This window comes from Salvia splendens, chromosome 1 (genome assembly GCF_004379255.2).
Source record: "Salvia splendens isolate huo1 chromosome 1, SspV2, whole genome shotgun sequence".
In the NCBI taxonomy this organism is placed as follows: domain Eukaryota; kingdom Viridiplantae; phylum Streptophyta; class Magnoliopsida; order Lamiales; family Lamiaceae; genus Salvia; species Salvia splendens.
Genome location: NC_056032.1, coordinates 22,616,151 through 22,634,750, shown reverse-complemented (window position 1 = coordinate 22,634,750; position 18,600 = coordinate 22,616,151). Strand labels below are relative to the sequence as shown.

The window sequence follows — 18,600 nt, the reverse complement described above, 5'->3', positions numbered from 1 at the left end:
ATTCAAAATTAATTAAATTAGTAGATAATAAATATTAACCTGCCACGCATCCATGTTCATTTGAGAAATTTCATCAATAACGGATCGCCGAGATGGCCTCTTGGACTTTCCCTTTCCCTTATTAACACGACCTTCTCGGGATGAAGACATATTGCTATGTAGAAAAGTAAAAATATGGAATAATATATATATTTTTTTGTTTTAGCAATTGAGAAAGAAAGACAACTTATAGAATTACGGGAACATGTATAAGTGTATAACAATGCATAATAATAAGAGTAGCACTTAGTAATTAAATGGAAGCACAATAGCACAAATGAGAAATTGGAGACAAAGAGAGAGAATTGAGAGATTGAAGAGAGAAACTCTTATTAACACAAGAGTGGGGTATTTATAGATAAAAATGGGGGGGAAAATGGAAGAATTCGAATTTGGAATCTAAAAAAAAAATTTAATTTTCAGAAAATCGGTGGATTTGGCGGAAAACCGCCGGAACCGCCGGTTTCCGGGACAAAACCGCAGGTTCGGTCAACAAACCGTCTGCAAAAGCTGCGCCATGTCTCCTCGTTTCTCGCGCCGCCACCGGAAGCCACTGAACTGGCGGTTAACCACCGATTTTCACGGTTAACCACCCAAAAACTGCCGGAACCGGCCGGTTTTGCAGCTGAAAAGCTGCCGCCGTCGGCCCCATCCCTAATGCCTTGATATACGCACCCGAACCGGCGGTTCCGCCTATTAACTGGTGATTCCGAACCGTCCCGAACCGCCGATTCGGCGACGGTTCCAGTTCGAAATATCTTGAACCTGAACCGGACCGCGACCCGAATTGCGACAGTTCCGATTCAGGAAAATTGCCACGGTTCCGGTTCGGAACCGGAACCGGTGGGCATCTCTATTGCCAACTGACCGGTGGGATCTCTGCGCGAGATGAAATGCCACAAGTCCTGGTCATTGTCTGCGAGGTGTTCGATGCCGGGGGGATGGACTTTATGGGTCCGTTCCCATCATCCTATGGGAATTCCTATATATTGGTAGCGGTTGACTACGTCTCTAAATGGATTGAAGCTAAGGCCACGAGCACGTGTGAGTCAAATGAGGTTGCTAAATTCTTGAAGAGTAACATATTCAGTCGGTTCGGAGTACCAAGGGCGATCATATCTGATCAAGTGACTCCTTTCTGCAATCGTACCATTGAGGTGCTTATTAAGAGGTATGAGGTTCATCTTCGATTGTCTAGTCCCTACCACCTGCAAAGCAACGACCAAGCTGAGATATCTAATAGAGAGATAAAACGCTGTTGGTTTTGCAGTGGAAATCAATTTAGTTTGATTGAACGATTTACATCTAACCATGATTTTAACCCAATTGTAAACTAGAAACATGTTTATAAACATATAATCTCAGATCATATTAAATATCTTTGCAATTAAATACAACGATTTACCGTATGAATTGAAGTAATTGAATTCGAACTCCTTCTTCAATCGTCTCTACCACGGATCTTCTGATCTGTTCCCTTTGATCTCGAATTTGACCTTTGTGTGGGCAAAGCTTGTCAAATCCTCAAAAGCTGGAGAAGAATTGAAGACAGAAATCTCTACGGAAGAAGAGCCCTAAAAAATCAATAATTTCTCTCTACAGATTGTAGAGATCGAATTTTTTACGTAGAATCAATTAATTTGTCTTCTCTTCTTCTCCCTTTTATATTAAGTTAATTATTTTGGGGCAGACCAGGGATATGTGGAGGATTGGATTGGGCCACAGTTCAGGCTTTCACTAATTAAATTTAAAGCAATTTAATTCAAGGCCAAACTTAAATATTATTATCATCTACTATAGATATAATATTGACTGCCCATCCAAACCAAAATTACGAGTATTTAGGGACTTCCTCATTTCCCGTGTTAAAGATATAAATATCCATTAATTAATATCAAGTCTGCTATCTGACTATTATTAATTAATTTCTTTTTCCAAGAGTGGTCTAGTTTAGAAACATTATTTATTATTCATGGAATAAATTCCAACTGACCAGTTTTCTGAATAATAAAACCTTTTTCTAAACACCTCTTGAGGATATTATCATACCGGTCTCTCCCAGCACACGATTCATTGCAATAACAATACTAGCACCACTTAGACATTAATGATCATTACTCAATATATCAGGATTCTTGGGCAACGAAATTCCCTCACCATTTGATAAGTCAAAGTAGTTTTCAATTAATATCGTATGCTCAATGTTATGTCAACAATGATTAAGAAACGACAATCACCGAGACCTCTTCTTTCAGTAAATAGCCAAGAAAGACTTATCTCACTGTTTGATCCTTTCAGTGCTATACCACACCGACGTCGCAACCTTTCACGATAGGTAGTCAAAGCCTATCTAGGTTGTGAAACAATTTTCCTTCTGCAAGAACCGACAAGTTACCTACTGTGAGCGCTGCTCACAACTCGTCTACTATGCAGAAGCAAACTACATTGTAACAAAATATTCTTTCTCATAAAATGGTAACAAATGGATAAAAGAGTTATTACATATACAAGCATTCTCGAAAGATGCTTTCAGTATACTAAACTCTAACAATCTCCCACTTATACTCAAAACAGCTTTCGAGTATACCAAAACTGCAAAATCCTCCCACTTATACTGAAAGCGGGTCTAGGTCAATCGAACACCTAATCCTTTCACGTGACGTTCAAACTTCCTGGCTGGAAGTGCCTTTGTGAATGGATCTGCCAAGATGTTTTCTGATGCGATCTTGACCACTTCAATCTCTCCTCTCCGCACTATATCACGAATGATGTGATATTTCCTTTCTATGTGTTTGCTTGCCTTGTGGGCTCGTGGTTCCCTTGAGTTTGCCACAGCACCAGAATTGTCACAATAAATAGTGATGATCTTGGGCATACTCAGAATCACATTCAAATCAATAAGAAAGATTCTGAACCATACTGCTTCCTTTGCGGCTTCTGATGCTGCCACATATTCAGCTTCCATGGTAGAGTTTGCGATGCATTTCTGCTTCACACTTGTCACGACCGCACTTCCTAAGGATAGAAAGTACGGTGGTTCGCGACTAATGGGGGAATTAAGAAGCGGAGAAGAAAGTGGAAACAATCAAGTGGTACGACATGTAGATCAAAAGATACAACTTTATTACCAAAATATAGTCAGAAATCATGAAGCACAAAGTTCATAGGAAACTAGTCCAACAGAATACAAAAAACATAAGATTTCAAAAAAAAAACTTGACGTAGCGGAAGCAGTCGAGAGTTAGCTACTACTATGTATGAAGACATAATAGCAACCGGAATATTTATTGAATACTTTCTTTGTCAAATGCCCAACATCCTCCGTCCCCCATCCACGCTCAACCTGCACATAGGGAAAACATATGCAGGGGCTGAATACTTGATGCACTCAGTGAACTCATGCCCAAAATACATTTTATTAATAAAGTTATGTCAAGCCCTCGTTGAGTGAAACTCGGGTTTTACTTTAAAATGCCTAGAAACACTAAAATCATTTCCAAAAATAAAATGGTGTTCGCGCGAACAATTATCATCGTCATCCTCCATCACATACCATATCTGAACCATCATGTGAAACGAGAATGTGGCCACAAACTCGATCACTGGACCGGCCGACCCAAGGGACGGCTCACGATCCCCATCAGTGCACTAGCCTAAGTAGGCTTAGACCTGAATTCGTTAACCATCAAAGTCTAGTAGAACATTATTCTAGTAGACAATCAGATAGGCAATTCAAAACATAAATACGGCATGACATAACATTTAAACCACCCTTATCTCACCATAGACATATCATTACAAATTAAAAGAGTTTAAGTAATAAAGCCCACCTCAAAAGCTTAGTAGTTTCCTTAACAAATTTTTGATCCGACTTTTAACGAGCGTGCGAACCACCTTTAGAGAAAAATTAAAGTACACATCAATCTCAAGAAAGAATACATTTAGAATGCATGCACCCTAAATAACGTCTTTTATCTCGTTTCTCGGTTTTCAGGCATTTTCGATTATTCAGCGGCCGCCCAAGGCGTCGTGGGCGAGCCGGTAAGCCGCTTACACCAATACTTCCTCTGTTGGCTCCTCGTATTTTTTTTTCTCCACGATCTCGAATTCATTTCGAAAATTATATAAGCGCTTAATTAAATTACAACACATTTTCCCGTCGTAAATATATTTATTTCGGACTCGGGATAAAATTATTCATCCTTTGCATCATTCGGAAATTAATTAAATAAATCACCCACAATTACATTATCGGCCCATGAATTAATTAATTTATCTTAACCCACCTTATTTCTCCACAATTAAAATAATTGAGCCCAAAGTTATTTAGGAGGCCTAAAGCTTATCTTTTATCCCACTTAATAATATTTTGGCCCAACAAAATACTGGCCCAAATCAACCCAAAGCAAAAATTTCCCTTCCTCCATCTCGGTCAACTCCCTCTCTCTAATTCTAATTCTAATTCCAATTTCTTTCATCTCTCTCTGTTTTCTTTCTCTCGTCGGCATATTGCAGCGATTTTCCTCCAATTTCCGTCGGTTCTCTTCATTTCATTCCACGCCGCCGTTCCTCCGTCGCTACTGGTCGCCGTCCGTTGTTGCTGGTCGCCGTCCGTCGCCGCTGGTGTCGGCTTCTTCAACAATTCCCGTCGTCTTCCAACTCAACCCCGACAGGATCTTCTTCAGGCGACCGCTCGCCGTCGAAATCACGATGCCACTACTTTCTCGTCGGGAAGTGCTGCTGACTCCGATTTGTCACCCGCGTCCACCACCGACGCTCGGCGCTGCTGCATCGCCGCTGCCGTGCAGCCTCCTCGCCGGAGGTCGCCGTCAACGCTCGAAACAACCCCGTTTACATCCGATCTATCCTCGAACACATCGAAAGATAACCGAACAGCCCCGAAACAGCCCCGCTTACATTCGAAGATAAGTTTCTTTTACCATTATGTCATTTCGATTAATTTGTCGTGGGTGTTCGATTGTGAATTTTTAAGGATGTTGTTTGATTGGTGATTGAGTTATTGATTTAGTTATTTGTGGGAGTTATGTGTGATGATATGCTTTGTGTTACAATGATCAAAGGGAAGGGATTATACCTTCGTTGCTATGAACTTGGTGGGATCGAAAGGGATGAGCTCCTTGGCTTGGCTGATTCGTTTCTGTCAACAATTTGTTGTATATGTTGGAAACTGAAATGGAACTGAGTAGCTTGAACTATGGATTTGTGAAAAGGAATTACCTTGACTTGCTGCAATTGCAACAAAAAGGCAGCAACTCGTCCACTGCCTCTCTCTCTCGGTTTTCTCTCTTTGTTTTGCTTGGGAATGCAGATTGTGAATAGTATGTTGTGAGTAGAGAAATGAAGGGATTGGTATAATTAACTTGTATGACCTTTGATTTGCAGGAGTGAATGTAGAAGATGAAAGATTGGGAGGTGGAATGTGGAAGATTGGCGTTCCATTTCTTGAGAGGAAGGCTTGGGCTTGCACAAAGAACCTTTATGAATAAATTGGGCCCAAGTTGGTGACAATAAGAGAGTTTGATGGCCCAACACTCTTTTAAAATTGTTAAGGACAATGGGACTTTAATTTATATTTACTTGGGTCGGCCCAAGTTCTTATATATTTATTTTTGTTCGTTTTCTTTTGTTTAGACAAATTTATTATTTGTCTCGTAGTAACTTGGTGTTATTCCAAGTACTATAAAAAGTACGGGCGTTACATTCTACTCATCAATAACGAACAACTCCGGGTACTTCTCTTTCATTTTATCCTCGAGTTCCCTTGTAGCCTCCTCATAACCATGATGTTTCCAAAGCACTTTCACAGATGCAATTGATTTATTTCTCAATTCTTGCACTTTCCTGTCCAGAATAGCTTCTGTCGAAAGGGATGAGCTCCTTGGCTTGGCTAATTCGTTTCTGTCAACAATTTGTTGTATATGTTGGAAACTGAAATGGAACTGAGTAGCTTGAACTATGGATTTGTGAAAAGGAATTACCTTGACTTGCTGCAATTGCAACAAAAAGGCAGCAGCTCGTCCACTGTCTCTCTCTCTCGGCTTTCTCTCTTTGTTTTGCTTGGGAATGCAGATTGTGAATAGCATGTTGTGTGGAGAGATTGATATAATTAACTTTTGTGACCTTTGATTTGCAGGAGTGAATGTAGAAGATGAAAGATTGGGAGGTGGAAGGTGGAAGATTGGCGTTCCATTTCTTGAGAGGAAGGCTTGGGCTTTCACAAAGAACCTTTATGAATAAATTGGGCATAACATATTATTTGTGGAGTTGGGCTCAAGTTGGGGAAAATAAGAGAGTTTGATGGCCCAACACTCTTTTAAAATTATTAAGGACATTGGGACTTTAATTTATATTTACTTGGGTCGGCCCAAGTTCTTATATATTTATTTTTGTTCGTTTTCTTTAGTTTAGACAAATTTATTATTTGTCTCGTAGTAACTTGGTGTTATTCCAAGTACTATAAAAAGTACGGGCGTTACAACACTGTCACGACCGCCCATACAAGGGTACCACAGACGAGGCGATCGTGACCGACATGCATGGATAACAATTTAAAGGAACAACTTAATTAACTTAAAGAAAGAAAAACAACTTAACTTAAGGAGTTTACGGTTATAAAATTTTTTTGAGAAGACTTAAGGCAAAAATACTTGTTCAAACACAAAAACACAAAGAAAAGATTAAGGTCTTGAGACATAGTTCAAATTATAGCAGTGGAAAAATAAGGTTTAAGGAGAGTCAAGGATAACGCCTATGTATGGAGACACAACGCATCCTAAGTACTTAAGCCAGCTCAACATCCACCGCAACATCCCGCTCAACCAGCACATAAGGAAAAATAATATGCAGGGCTGAGTACTTGTTGTACTCAATGGGCTCATGCCGAAAACATTTTAATAAGTTATGTCATCCATACTAGTGATCTCGAGTTTTATATAGTAAGAAATATCACGAGAAACACAAAAATTCAAGTATGGCCAGACAATTTATCTCCCCACTTTTCACATCAATCCATCAATCACATCACAGTGCGACGAAAGTGTGGCCACACTATTCGCCCACGAGATCGGCCGACTTGCAAGGACGGCTCACGATCCCACCAGTGTACACAGCCTGATAGGGTTTACGGCCCTACTCAGACCCGAATTCGTTTCACAACACAACCATATAGCCTAAAGGAGTGAACTCATACGAACTAGGCATCAGGCACACAATCTCATAATAAAAACAACATGGCATGACTTAACAGTTAAACCACCCTTATATCGCCACATAATAATTTTCGAAAAAGTAAAGAGGTTTGAAAAGAAAGCCCACCTCGATCGCTTAGCAAATTCACAACCCAACTTATAGCAACTCTCGATCCTCGAGTTCACGAGTACACAACACCCTTGTCAACGACAACACAAGTCAGCCTTCCACAACAACATTTTACTATGCATGTCCTATCGTTTTCTCTCAAATTCCCCAACCCAACATACGTCACAAAGGTGTAAAGACACACGTAACACATTCCAACTTATCACAAGTGATTTCAACATTTAAACACGTTCCTTGGACATACGTGCATCATATAATACTTTTAAACTTGAAACTAGGTGTCATTTTAACAAGGCAGAAAACTGGCAGAACTGCGCGACCGTTTTGTGAAAATCACTATAAATTCACCCAACCTCAAAAGAAGCTAAATTTTGGTCACAATACAGAGGACACATTAAAGTTCATCCATGAAAATTTTCACACCGAAATCACGTCATTTAGTCAGTCCTATCACATAATAAACTCTCTGGTCGGAACATAAAATTTCTGACAGCACTGCGTAATTTATTTGAAAAATTCACCATAAATTCATCCAATGCCCAAAAGGCTAAAAATTTAATACAACTCAGAAGACACTTCAAATGTTCATATAGTTCAAGAATCACATCAATCGGAGGTCATTTGGTCACTCAAACAGAAAACGAAACTTTCTGGTCGAGAACACACGTTCTGGCCGAATTGCACAGTCGACTTCAAACATTTTTCAAAAATTCATTTTTCCACAAAACGGGCTGAAATTTACACGAGACACAAAAAACACCTTGAAATTTACTCAGTAAAATTTTCATATCAAAATTCGTTATTCTATCTGAATCTCGAATCAAGATTAATACTTTATATTATGTACTTTGCATATTACTTCTGTAGTGGTTGCTTATAATATTCTGTATTATGTAAAGGAAAATTTTCTCGAGTTTTTATGGTTAAGGACTTGTGTTCGTTTCTCAAAATGTGAGGAAACATGAAATCAATATAGATATAACATGGTGGTGTCGCATAAAGATACCTGAAACCCCCAAAACAACGAGTACACGTATCTTTTAACTAAACTTCTATGAGTGGTTATATTGACAGCAGCACTTGCATTCTCATTGTTCTTCCACATATCCCAATCTCCTCTACTATCCGTGAATCTCTCGTTAGCATTTCCGTGTCCGCAGTCGATGAATTCCGTACAGTCCGTAATATTGCTGTTACTACAAGCGTCTCGAAAACATTGATTGACCCTCTACACCGAAGTACATCCTTAAAAGTTAAAAAGGAACATAATGCTTGAAATTTGAAAAAAGAAGACAAAAAATGATGCTAGTAGCAGAGCAGTCGAACCTGCAGGCCAAAGAGATACCAACACGAGCCGACTACATGGCTTGCCAAAACAAAGGTAAGAAGATTGATGACAAAATTTGCCCATGCCGATTCAAAGATGAAGCCAGTTGGAGATGGACCAGTAACTAAAGGTAAGAATCTCCACAGCCTTGGAATATACTGTATGAGTATTGCTGCTCGAAGAAGATTTTTTGCATAATTTGCTCCAATTGAACCGGGTAAGACCACTAATATAATTATTAAAATGCTGGTCGGTGATATTGCTATTAAACAAGAAGATAGAGATATATTCACATGCAGTGATCAGATTAGAATATATTAATGCAGCAGATTAGCAGAAACAGGACAGACTACTTGCCTGTGGCAGGGGCAGTACAATGAAGAAATCAACAGCAAAGCATCCACGGAAATAATTTCGAGCAATCAATTTAGGGTCATCGACTAAATCTCCAGATCCAGCAACTCTGGACTCAGGAGCAACATAAGCTAGCCTGAACTGCAAAAAATGACATAATATCTTTACTTGTTTGTAAGAGATGTTTCGAGAAAAGGAGTCAAAGGACGCATCACTACTATGTCTTTTGCCCGAAAAGCTCTTTTGGTCTGCTAGTATTTGGATTGCAAATTTCTCCAAGGAGAAAGCGAGAGAAAATTTTGCATAAGTAGGACCGAAATGCCCATTTTCACCGATCACTAGTGTATTTGTTTGAAAGTTCAGTTTTTTAAAAACTGAATCAATCTGAACCCACGTATCCCGTTTCACCGAGTGGGGATTGATACCACTCGGCTTCTTCCCCTGCTTTATCCAATGCGATAAACTCAGATTCCATGGTGGAATGAGCAATACACGTCTGTTTCGTTGATTTCCACGAAACAGCACCACCCCCCACAGTGAACACATACCCACTTGTCGAAAATGAGTCTTTTGAATCAGAGATCCAATTTGCCTCACAGTACCCTTCAAGTACTTGGGGATATCTTGTGTAATGCAACCCAAAGTTAATAGTACACTTCAAGTATCTCAAAACTCTACACAGAGCTTTCCAATGTTCCTTGCTTGGATTGCTCGTAAATCGGCTCAACTTGTTTACAGGACAAACAAGATCAGGTCGAGTACAGTTTGTGATAAACATCAAACTTCCAATGACCTTTGCATACTCTTCTTGAGCAACATAATCATCCATATTCTTGCTCAGATGGACATTGAGCTCCAAAGGAGTCTTTGCTGGCTTACAATCAAACGAGTTGAATTTCTTAAGCATTTTCTCAACATAATGAGATTGCGTTAAGGCAATTCCCTCATTAGTCCTCAATATTTTGATTCCGAGAATCACATCAGCTAGACCCATATCTTTCATAAGGATAGGCACTTTCCCAATTGTATATGTGTTAAAATATAAGATCCTGAGGTGTAAAAATTTCCTTCAATTCTTTTAGATGTTGATTGAAAGATCTATACATAAATATTCAAGTAATTTTCCTGCCAAAACCAGTTTTACAGTGTGTCGTGTAGTTGTTGAATTTAATATAATACTTGTATTATAACTAAGATAAAATCTATAATTAATTGTAATGTTATTATCACTTGTGTTGGCCCAATTCTTATTGGCATCAGTCCACTAGGTGTGGCCCATTGACGATTTCATTCCTTTAAGGAGAGAAAAAGCCCAAGAAAACTCTTCATCTCCATTTCTCACATTTATAGCTATTTACAGCCGGGAACACTCGGTCTCCATTCCTCATTCGACCTTTTTCATAAAGAATTATTCAAACTCCACGATTCATCATATTCAACCAATTCCAAGAGAAATCCGGAACTAAATTTCAGAGAGAGAGAGACGACAGAAGCGGACAGCAGCTGCGTGAAATCGGCGATGGAGGAGTCGAGTGCGCAGCGGCGCTGTGACAGAGAGAGGAGAAAGATGGGGGTTGTCGGTGGATCACGAGCTGTCGGTGTACGGTGACAACAACCGATAGCAGTAGTGGCTGTATCACGACGGAACGGAGAGCAGAGTGAGATGGCTTCGGTGATGCTTTGACTTTGGCAGATGGCAGTAGGCGACGGATGAGAGAAAGGGAAAAGAGAGAGGATGCGAGGCGGCGAAAAGGAGAATTCAAATTCAGAAATTAAACGAACAAGATTGGGGAAGTAGCGACCGCGAACAGCAGCGGCGTTAAGCGCTGCTTGACGACGAACGGTGGACAGAGACGACGAGTCCATGGCGGCGGCGTACCCCGAGCAAAAGCAAAGTTAGTGGGAGCTGCCCTCAGCTTTCAGCCGGCAGCTCCTACTGTTCTGCGTGAATTCTGATCAGCTAGGTCATGGATGGCATGTCATGACCTTGATCAATGCGATAACCGATCGTCTCACCCTATGACACGATCAAATCGACTTCTTTTCGAAAGTTCGTAGGTTCAACAAAAAAAAATAATTGAACACTAAAACATGCATCGAAACCTATAAACATGCTATTCATACAATCAAAGCACGTAGTAAATCAAACAATCAGAGCCTAAAAACCGGCTCTGATACCAATTGTTGGTTTTGAAGCGGAAATCAATTTAGTTTGATTGAACGATTTACATCTAACCATGCTTTTAACCCAATTGTAAACTAGAAACATGTTTATAAACATATAATCTCATATCATATTGAATATCCTTGCAATTAAATGCAACGATTTACCGTATGAATTCAAGTAATTGAATTCGAACTCCTTCTTCAATCGTCTCTACCACGGATCTTCTGATCTGTTCCCTTTTAACTCGAATTTGACCTTTGTGTGGGCAAAGCTTGTCAAATCCTCAAAAGCTGGAGAAGAATTAAAGACAAAAATCTCTAAGGAAGAAGAGCCCTAAAAAAATCGATAATTTCTCTCTACAGATTGTAGAGATCGAATTTTTTACGTAGAATCAATTAATCTGTCTTCTCTTCTTCTCCCTTTTATATTAAGTTAATTATTTTGGGTCAGACCATGGATCTGTGGAGGATTGGATTGGGCTACAATTTAGGCTTTCACTAATTAAATTTAAAGCAAATTAATTCAAGCCAAAACTTAAATATTATTATCATCCACTATAGATATAATATTGACTGCCCGTCCAAACCGAAATTACGAGTATTCCGGGACTTCCTCTTTAATTAAATCATTTCCCGTGTTAAAGATATAAATATCCATTAATTAATATCAAGTCTGCTATCTGACTATTATTAATTAATTTCTTTTTCCAAGAGTGGTCTAGTTTAGAAACATTATTTATTATTCATGGAATAAATTCCAACTGGCCAGTTTTCTGAATAATAAAACCTTTTTCTAAACACCTCTTTAGGATACTATCATACCGGTCTCTCCCAGCACACGATTCATTGCAATAACAATACTAGCACCACTTAGACATTAATGATCATTACCCAATCTATCAAGATTCTTAGGCAACGAAATTCCCTCACCATTTGATAAGTCAAAGTTAATTAATATTGTATGCTCAATATGTTATGTCAACAATGATTAAGAAACGACAATCACTAAGACCTCGTCTTTCAGTAAATAGCCAAGAAAGACTTATCTCACTGTTTGATCCTTTCAGTGCTATACCACACCGACGTCGTTCATTTCCTTAGGTAAGGAAACTTTCGGACTGACGTCGCAACCTTTCAAGATAGGTAGTCAAAGCCTATCTAGGTTGTGAAACAATTTTCCTTCTGCAAAAACCGACAAGTTACCTACTGTGAGCGCTGCTCACAACTCGTCTACTATGCAGAAGACTTGGACTCATTTTTCTTAAACTATGTATTTAAATGGAAAACGCATTTCAACATCTCATAAATACATAAGCAATACATAAGTAAAATACATTGTAACAAAATATTCTTTCTCATTAAATGGTAACAAATTGATAAAAGAGTTATTACATATACAAGCGTTCTCGAAAGATGCTTTCAGTATACTAAACTCTAACAAAAGCATCCTTGAGATTACGATTAATCCTTCTAGGAAAGATTGGAGTAAAATGTTGGATGATGCTCTATGGGCATACAGAACTGCTTACAAGACACCAATAGGGATGTCCCCCTATCGTATCGTCTTTGGAAAAATATGTCATCTGCCAGTGGGAATTGAACCTCGAGCATATTGGGCAGTACAACAAGTTAATATGGACGTTGGAGCCTGCGCAGAGGAAAGGAAGCTGCATCTACAGAGTTGGATGAACTAAGATTGGAATCGTTTGATTCAGCCATGTGGTACAAGGAGAGGACAAAACTGTGGCATGATAAGAATATGAGAACCAAGGATCTCCAAGTTGGCCAGAAAGTACTACTCTTCCAATCTCGACTGAGACTAATGCCTAGGAAGCTCAAATAAAAGTGGACAGGACCCTACCCCATAACTGCACTTCGTTCAAATGGAGCGGTTGAAATTTCAGGGAGTGCCTCTAACTCTGAACCTTTTTTTGTGAATGTGCATAGGCTGAAGATATTTAGGGACAACACGGAAATATGTGTAGTGGAAGAAATTCTACTACATACACGTCTTGATATCGCCTAGTGATCAGTAGGATAGGGATTTGGAGTTACACCTGGTTATTTATTGAAGAAAAGATGTGTCTACTGACCAGGTAGAATTCCAAATTGCCTACTATAGGATTGTAAATATTGTAGATAATTAGTAGTTTAAAATTAAAAATGTTGACTAAACAATACGGATTTGAAAACCCAAAAATATTTTCAGAGCTTAAATTTTAATTAGGATGCTCACTAACCACAGCAGTTCCTCATTCGTGCAATCCCTGATAAAAACTTTAAGTCTTGCTTTTTACTTTATTTCCATACTTAGCAAAATTAGGGGGAAATTTGAATTTGAATTGGGGGCAGTTATTTTATTTTGTCACTTAGTGCACCTTTTTCGCAGGTCAGGGGCGACTGTGGGCGCGTGAGTCAATGATGAGATGGGACGCCATCCAATCAACTGCTTGTGTCAGAAACCGCAGAGCCGAAAGGACGCGACCCGGTAACCGCTCCAACCGGTTGAAACCCTGCAACTACCACGGCCCCTATATAAACCAACCAGAAACCACCCCCTCTCATTTTCAACCTTTAGAAACCGAATCCCTCTCTGCAAAATTCAAATCCCTAACCTGCAATTTCGACCACCGCACCCACCACAAAACAGACTGAAATTCCAACCATGGACAAGAAGAAAATGGCGTATAAAACATCCAAAAGTAAGTCCTCGCCACCACCGCGAGCAGAACAACCCAGAAATCCACCCGCTGGAGGACCACCGACGAATCAACCACCACCATCTCCAACTTTGCAACCAGGAACCATGATTTCGGCGGAGGTGTTGGCCGCATTCCTTCAACCAACAAACCCTGGGGTAAATTGGGGTGCAGCGCTGGCAAATTTGACCCAAGTTATGGGCGCTGCATCTACAGTGAGTGGGACGCCTACAGTCTCGGCCCCTCCACCAACCGTTCCGGCATCTCAGGTTCCTTCGTCCACCATTCCTGATTCAGCAAAACCTACACCCACTGAACCCTCCCCGAAGACAACCGTACCCCCTAAAACGCCCAAACCCTCACCAAAGCCAAACCAAGACGAAACCTTGGATGTTAGCCCCCTTTTAGCATACCAAGATCCGGGCGAGAAAGCAGAGAACACCGAGGGCGAGACACCAAAGGAAGAAGAAGGAGGAGTGGAAAAGGGCGAGAAAGAGGAGACACCGATTGCAGAGGTTCCTAAAGAAAAAGAGGCGACGGATGAGGTAGACCTAAATGAGATGGTCAAGAAGCAGGGCATAGAGACTGATGATGAATTTCAGACGATCCTGGATTGAGTGAGAAACGTAGAGGAGAATGCTGCCAAGATGGCTGAGGGTTCGGACCTCGTATCTGAGGCAGTAGGAAGTGAAAGCCCAGCATAACCCACAAAAGAACCAGAAGAAACACCCACCGAGCCAGTAGAGAAGGCGGAACCCGAGAAAGTGGTGGAGACAGAACCACAAGTTCCAACTGCCCAGTCTGTGGCAGAAGCGTCACCCTTGACGAGACCAGAACCTGTGAAAAGAAAGTTGGTATTAAAGGATGAGCCGAAGGAAATCAGAGGCCGAAGCGTCTATCACAAAGATACCTCGGGCGTGGGATGACCAAGAACGCAGGGGCAACCACTGCATCTAAGGCAGTGGAGATTTCAAGCGATGAAGATCGATAGACTCCTACAAAACCTGGGGAGAATCCCGACTCAACTACTACCCAAAAAGAAAGCCACCCAATTACAGAACCGGAAGCGCCTACCACTACTGGTCAGGAGGAAGGGATTCCTACAAAACATGGGGAGAACCTGTTTGAAGGGCCGGAAGTGGAGGTGATCGTTGAAGCCCGGGAGAGCCAGCCTACTGCCCAGGAAGGACGATCAGCGTTTAGAAGCCTGAAGCAAGAAATGGAAGAAGAGAGGTACCAGTTAGAACGGAAGAGGAAAGGGAAAGCCCAAGTGTAGAAGAAGCAGAGTAGCAAGAAGGCCCGCACAACCACTATTGGGATCGTGATCCGAGAGCCCGAGCAGAGGAGCCGTTTGGCCAGAGATGAAGATAGTGACGAGGAGTATTGCTCTAGTGAAGAGCCTGATTCGGAGGACGACATCTCCTTGGAGGACGAAGATTTCCAGGAACATCAATTGGCGGAAGATCACCGTGAACTCGTCCATCTACCAGTAGAGAGAATGGAGTACCAACGATGGCAAGTGGAGCTCGATGATGAGCTGATGGAGGATATGAAACACTACAACACGAAGAAGCTCCAAGATGCCTTCGACGACAAAGATGACAGCAGTAAGCAAATCAAATGTGGTAAGGTACTCCACCTTCCTTCTCTGGATGAATTAGCTGCTCGTGAGGCTTTTCTATCGTATATGCACGCTTTGGGTTTTGAATGGTTGTTAGAGAATAGAGACCCCGACATACCCTTTAGGTTGGCTAAGGAGTTTTTCACCACATTCAGGTTCCAAGTCACAACGGACCAGTTAGTTTTCTGCTTATTTTTCAGTCTTTTTTATTTCTGTTTTTATTTACGTTTTGTTGGTTTCTGTTAGGTATAATAACTTGTACATATGTGTGTTTTTAGTTTTTGTTGCGCAAACTCCATGCGCAACACTTAGCCTATTCAATAATCTAAGTGTGAGAAGAAAGAGTTTGCGATTTTGGCGCATGAATATATGTTTCTTTGAGCTGTTATTGTGTTTTAGTATGTTCAGTTGTTATTCTCCCACTTAGCCTATTGCATAGTCTAAGTTTGAGAAGTTTTAAGTACATAGAATGTTTTTTCTGTTTTGTCTGAATTTGCGTCAATGTGCTCTGTCATACTAGTCATCCTTTTTCCACTTTACTGATCGTACTTGAGAGCATGCACTTGTGAAGTGGGAGGGGGGATAATTGCCAGTCTGACGCGTATATGTTTTTCTTTATTTATGTGTTAGGTCTTTGAGTCAGATTAGTTTAAATAGGATAGATTTTTTCTAGGTTATGTGTTGAATGAACGGGCTTAAAACTCAGCTGTTTCAAACTGACGGTGAGGGGGATAGATGGAAATAAAGCATGCCAAACAATACAAACCACCCCACTAGTAGCTCCTGGTCAGTGCAAGTGATGCGAGTATGAGAGAAAAGCCCAAACTTAAGGCCAGATACGAAAGCCCTCCTAAATAGTGAGTTAAAAGCCTAAAGTGAAACCACTTTTCGCTAAACACTTAAAAAAAAATAGAGAGTGGCTGTCATATGACGACTAGGGTGAAGTGACTGTGAGTAGCAAAATCCTAAGGGCACTAGGAAACCCATCCGAAAACATAAATAAAAAAAATTCTTCCCTTAGAAACCGTTTCTAGCCTTATTATTAACCCCTATATAACCCAGAAGCCACAAGGATTGTGTGTGTGGAAGGCCTGAGGCAGGGAAGCAACTGACCAAGAAGGCGGAAACAGAAAACCGACTGGAGAAAGGCAAAAGAAAAGAAAAATTCAACCAAGGAGACACTCGGTCCAAAAAAGAGAATGAAAGAAAAAAGAAAATGGCCAGGAGAAATATTCGGCCACAAAAAGAAGAAGAAAAAAATCAAATAAGGTGGCAAAGCTACCAAGAAGCTACTGACCAGTTGAAGAAATCTAAGTACACATATTAACACAAAAAAGGGGGTCATTTAGTTAATATATGTGAGTCGGTTTATTTGACTATATTACTAATAAAAAAAATGAAAAGAATTACGATGGGAACATGAAATTAGCTAGCAGAGAGTGAGAGATTTAAAACAAAGGGAACTTTTAAGGTAAAAAAATTAAACGAGAGAGTTGGAATTTAGAAGAGGAAATTTCACGCATATTTTCAGTTTCTGGTACACATGCCTATATCTTTTACATAGTTGTATGTATAGAATTTTACTTAATTAATTTTTGTAATTAATAATTTATAGGATTGAGGGCTATGGAACAAGAGATAGAATCAAAAACGTTTTGATTACATAGTGTCTCTTCTTTGAAGCAATACTTACTATTGGTGAGAAACAGTCCCACTAAGCTATGATACAACCTTGGTACTCAGTTTAGACGATTTTCCTAGAGAATTTAATGATAAATATATACAAGAAGTGTATTGTGATGAGAAGTAAAGAGAGTTTTTGTTTTTAAACAATGAATTGTGTTTGTTATTGATTATGAGCTTACATTGTTTCAGTATATACGGTGTATCTAAACTGCGTGGTGCGAGTTAATTCAGTTGAGCTTTTAGCGGATATTGATTCCCTTGTTCATACACAAATTTGATATTATCATTGGTATGATTGGTTGTCACTTCATCGAACTAAGGTAGCTTGTCATGTAAAAGAAATGGTAATATATTCATAGAGACGAGATTAAGTGATATTTAATGGTATCGATAAATTGCAACTTGTCTTATATTAGCTACATCGGCTTTTCGATTTATTCAAAGTAGAGATTTGTCTGCATTAGCACCTGATCAAGAGACAAAATTCACCATTGAGTTACTACAAGGTACTGTATTTATTTCTATTCATCCTTATCAAATGTCTTCATTAGAGTTTCAAGAGTTGAAGAAACAGGTACCAGTGTTGTCAGACAAGAGATATGTATGACTAAATGTTTTACTTTGGAGAGCACCAATATTAATTTTGAAGAAGAAAGACGATACACTGCGACATTATATACACTATTGGGAGTCGAATCGAGTGACAGTGAAGAATAAATATCTATTACCGAGAATATAAGACTTATTTGATCAATTTCAAGGTATGCAACTGTTTTCAAGTACTGATTTTCGATCAAGATACCATCAGTTGAAGATAGCTAAAGAGAATATTGCAAAGACCACTTCGAACTCAGTATGACCATTATGAGTTTTGGTTTGTCTTTCAAATTAACTATTGCACCTACAATTATTATGAAATTGATGAACAAAGTCTCTCAACCATTCCTGGATCAGTTAGTGATTATTTTTATTGACTTACTAGTATATTCAAGAAGTACAAATTAGCATGTTAATCACTTGCAGTCAGTATTACAAGTTCTGCGAGATAAACAACTTATTGCAAGGTTGAGTAAGTATGAGTCTAGCTAGATCATGTGGTATTGTTGGGACACGTGGTATCAGGTCGAAGAATAGACATGGATATACAGAATATTGAAGTAGTTGTCAACTGGAAATGATTCTCGATTATGGTTGAATTGATGAAGAAGTTATTACGGAAGAGTTCTTCTCTTATATGGAGTGACGCATATCAAAACAGTTTTGATTAGTTGAATCATCGATTGACTATGTCACCTATATTGACAATTTCCATAGGGACGTGATATTATGTTTATCTACAGTGATGTTTTGCAACATAAATTTGATTATCG

The 18,600-nt window shown here is 39.7% G+C and overlaps 1 protein-coding gene across 1 annotated transcript; it reads right to left on the bottom strand.

Annotated features, from left to right (window-relative positions):
• Positions 1-8,344: 8,344 nt before the first annotated feature.
• Positions 8,345-14,007, bottom strand: LOC121750858 (probable cyclic nucleotide-gated ion channel 20, chloroplastic). Its single transcript, XM_042145531.1, has 4 exons — positions 13,840-14,007; positions 9,051-9,499; positions 8,704-8,950; positions 8,345-8,605 (listed from the first exon to the last, which is right to left on the bottom strand). The coding sequence occupies exons 1-4, from the start codon at positions 14,005-14,007 to the stop codon at positions 8,345-8,347; spliced, it is 1,125 nt and encodes a 374-aa protein (XP_042001465.1).
• Positions 14,008-18,600: the final 4,593 nt, after the last annotated feature.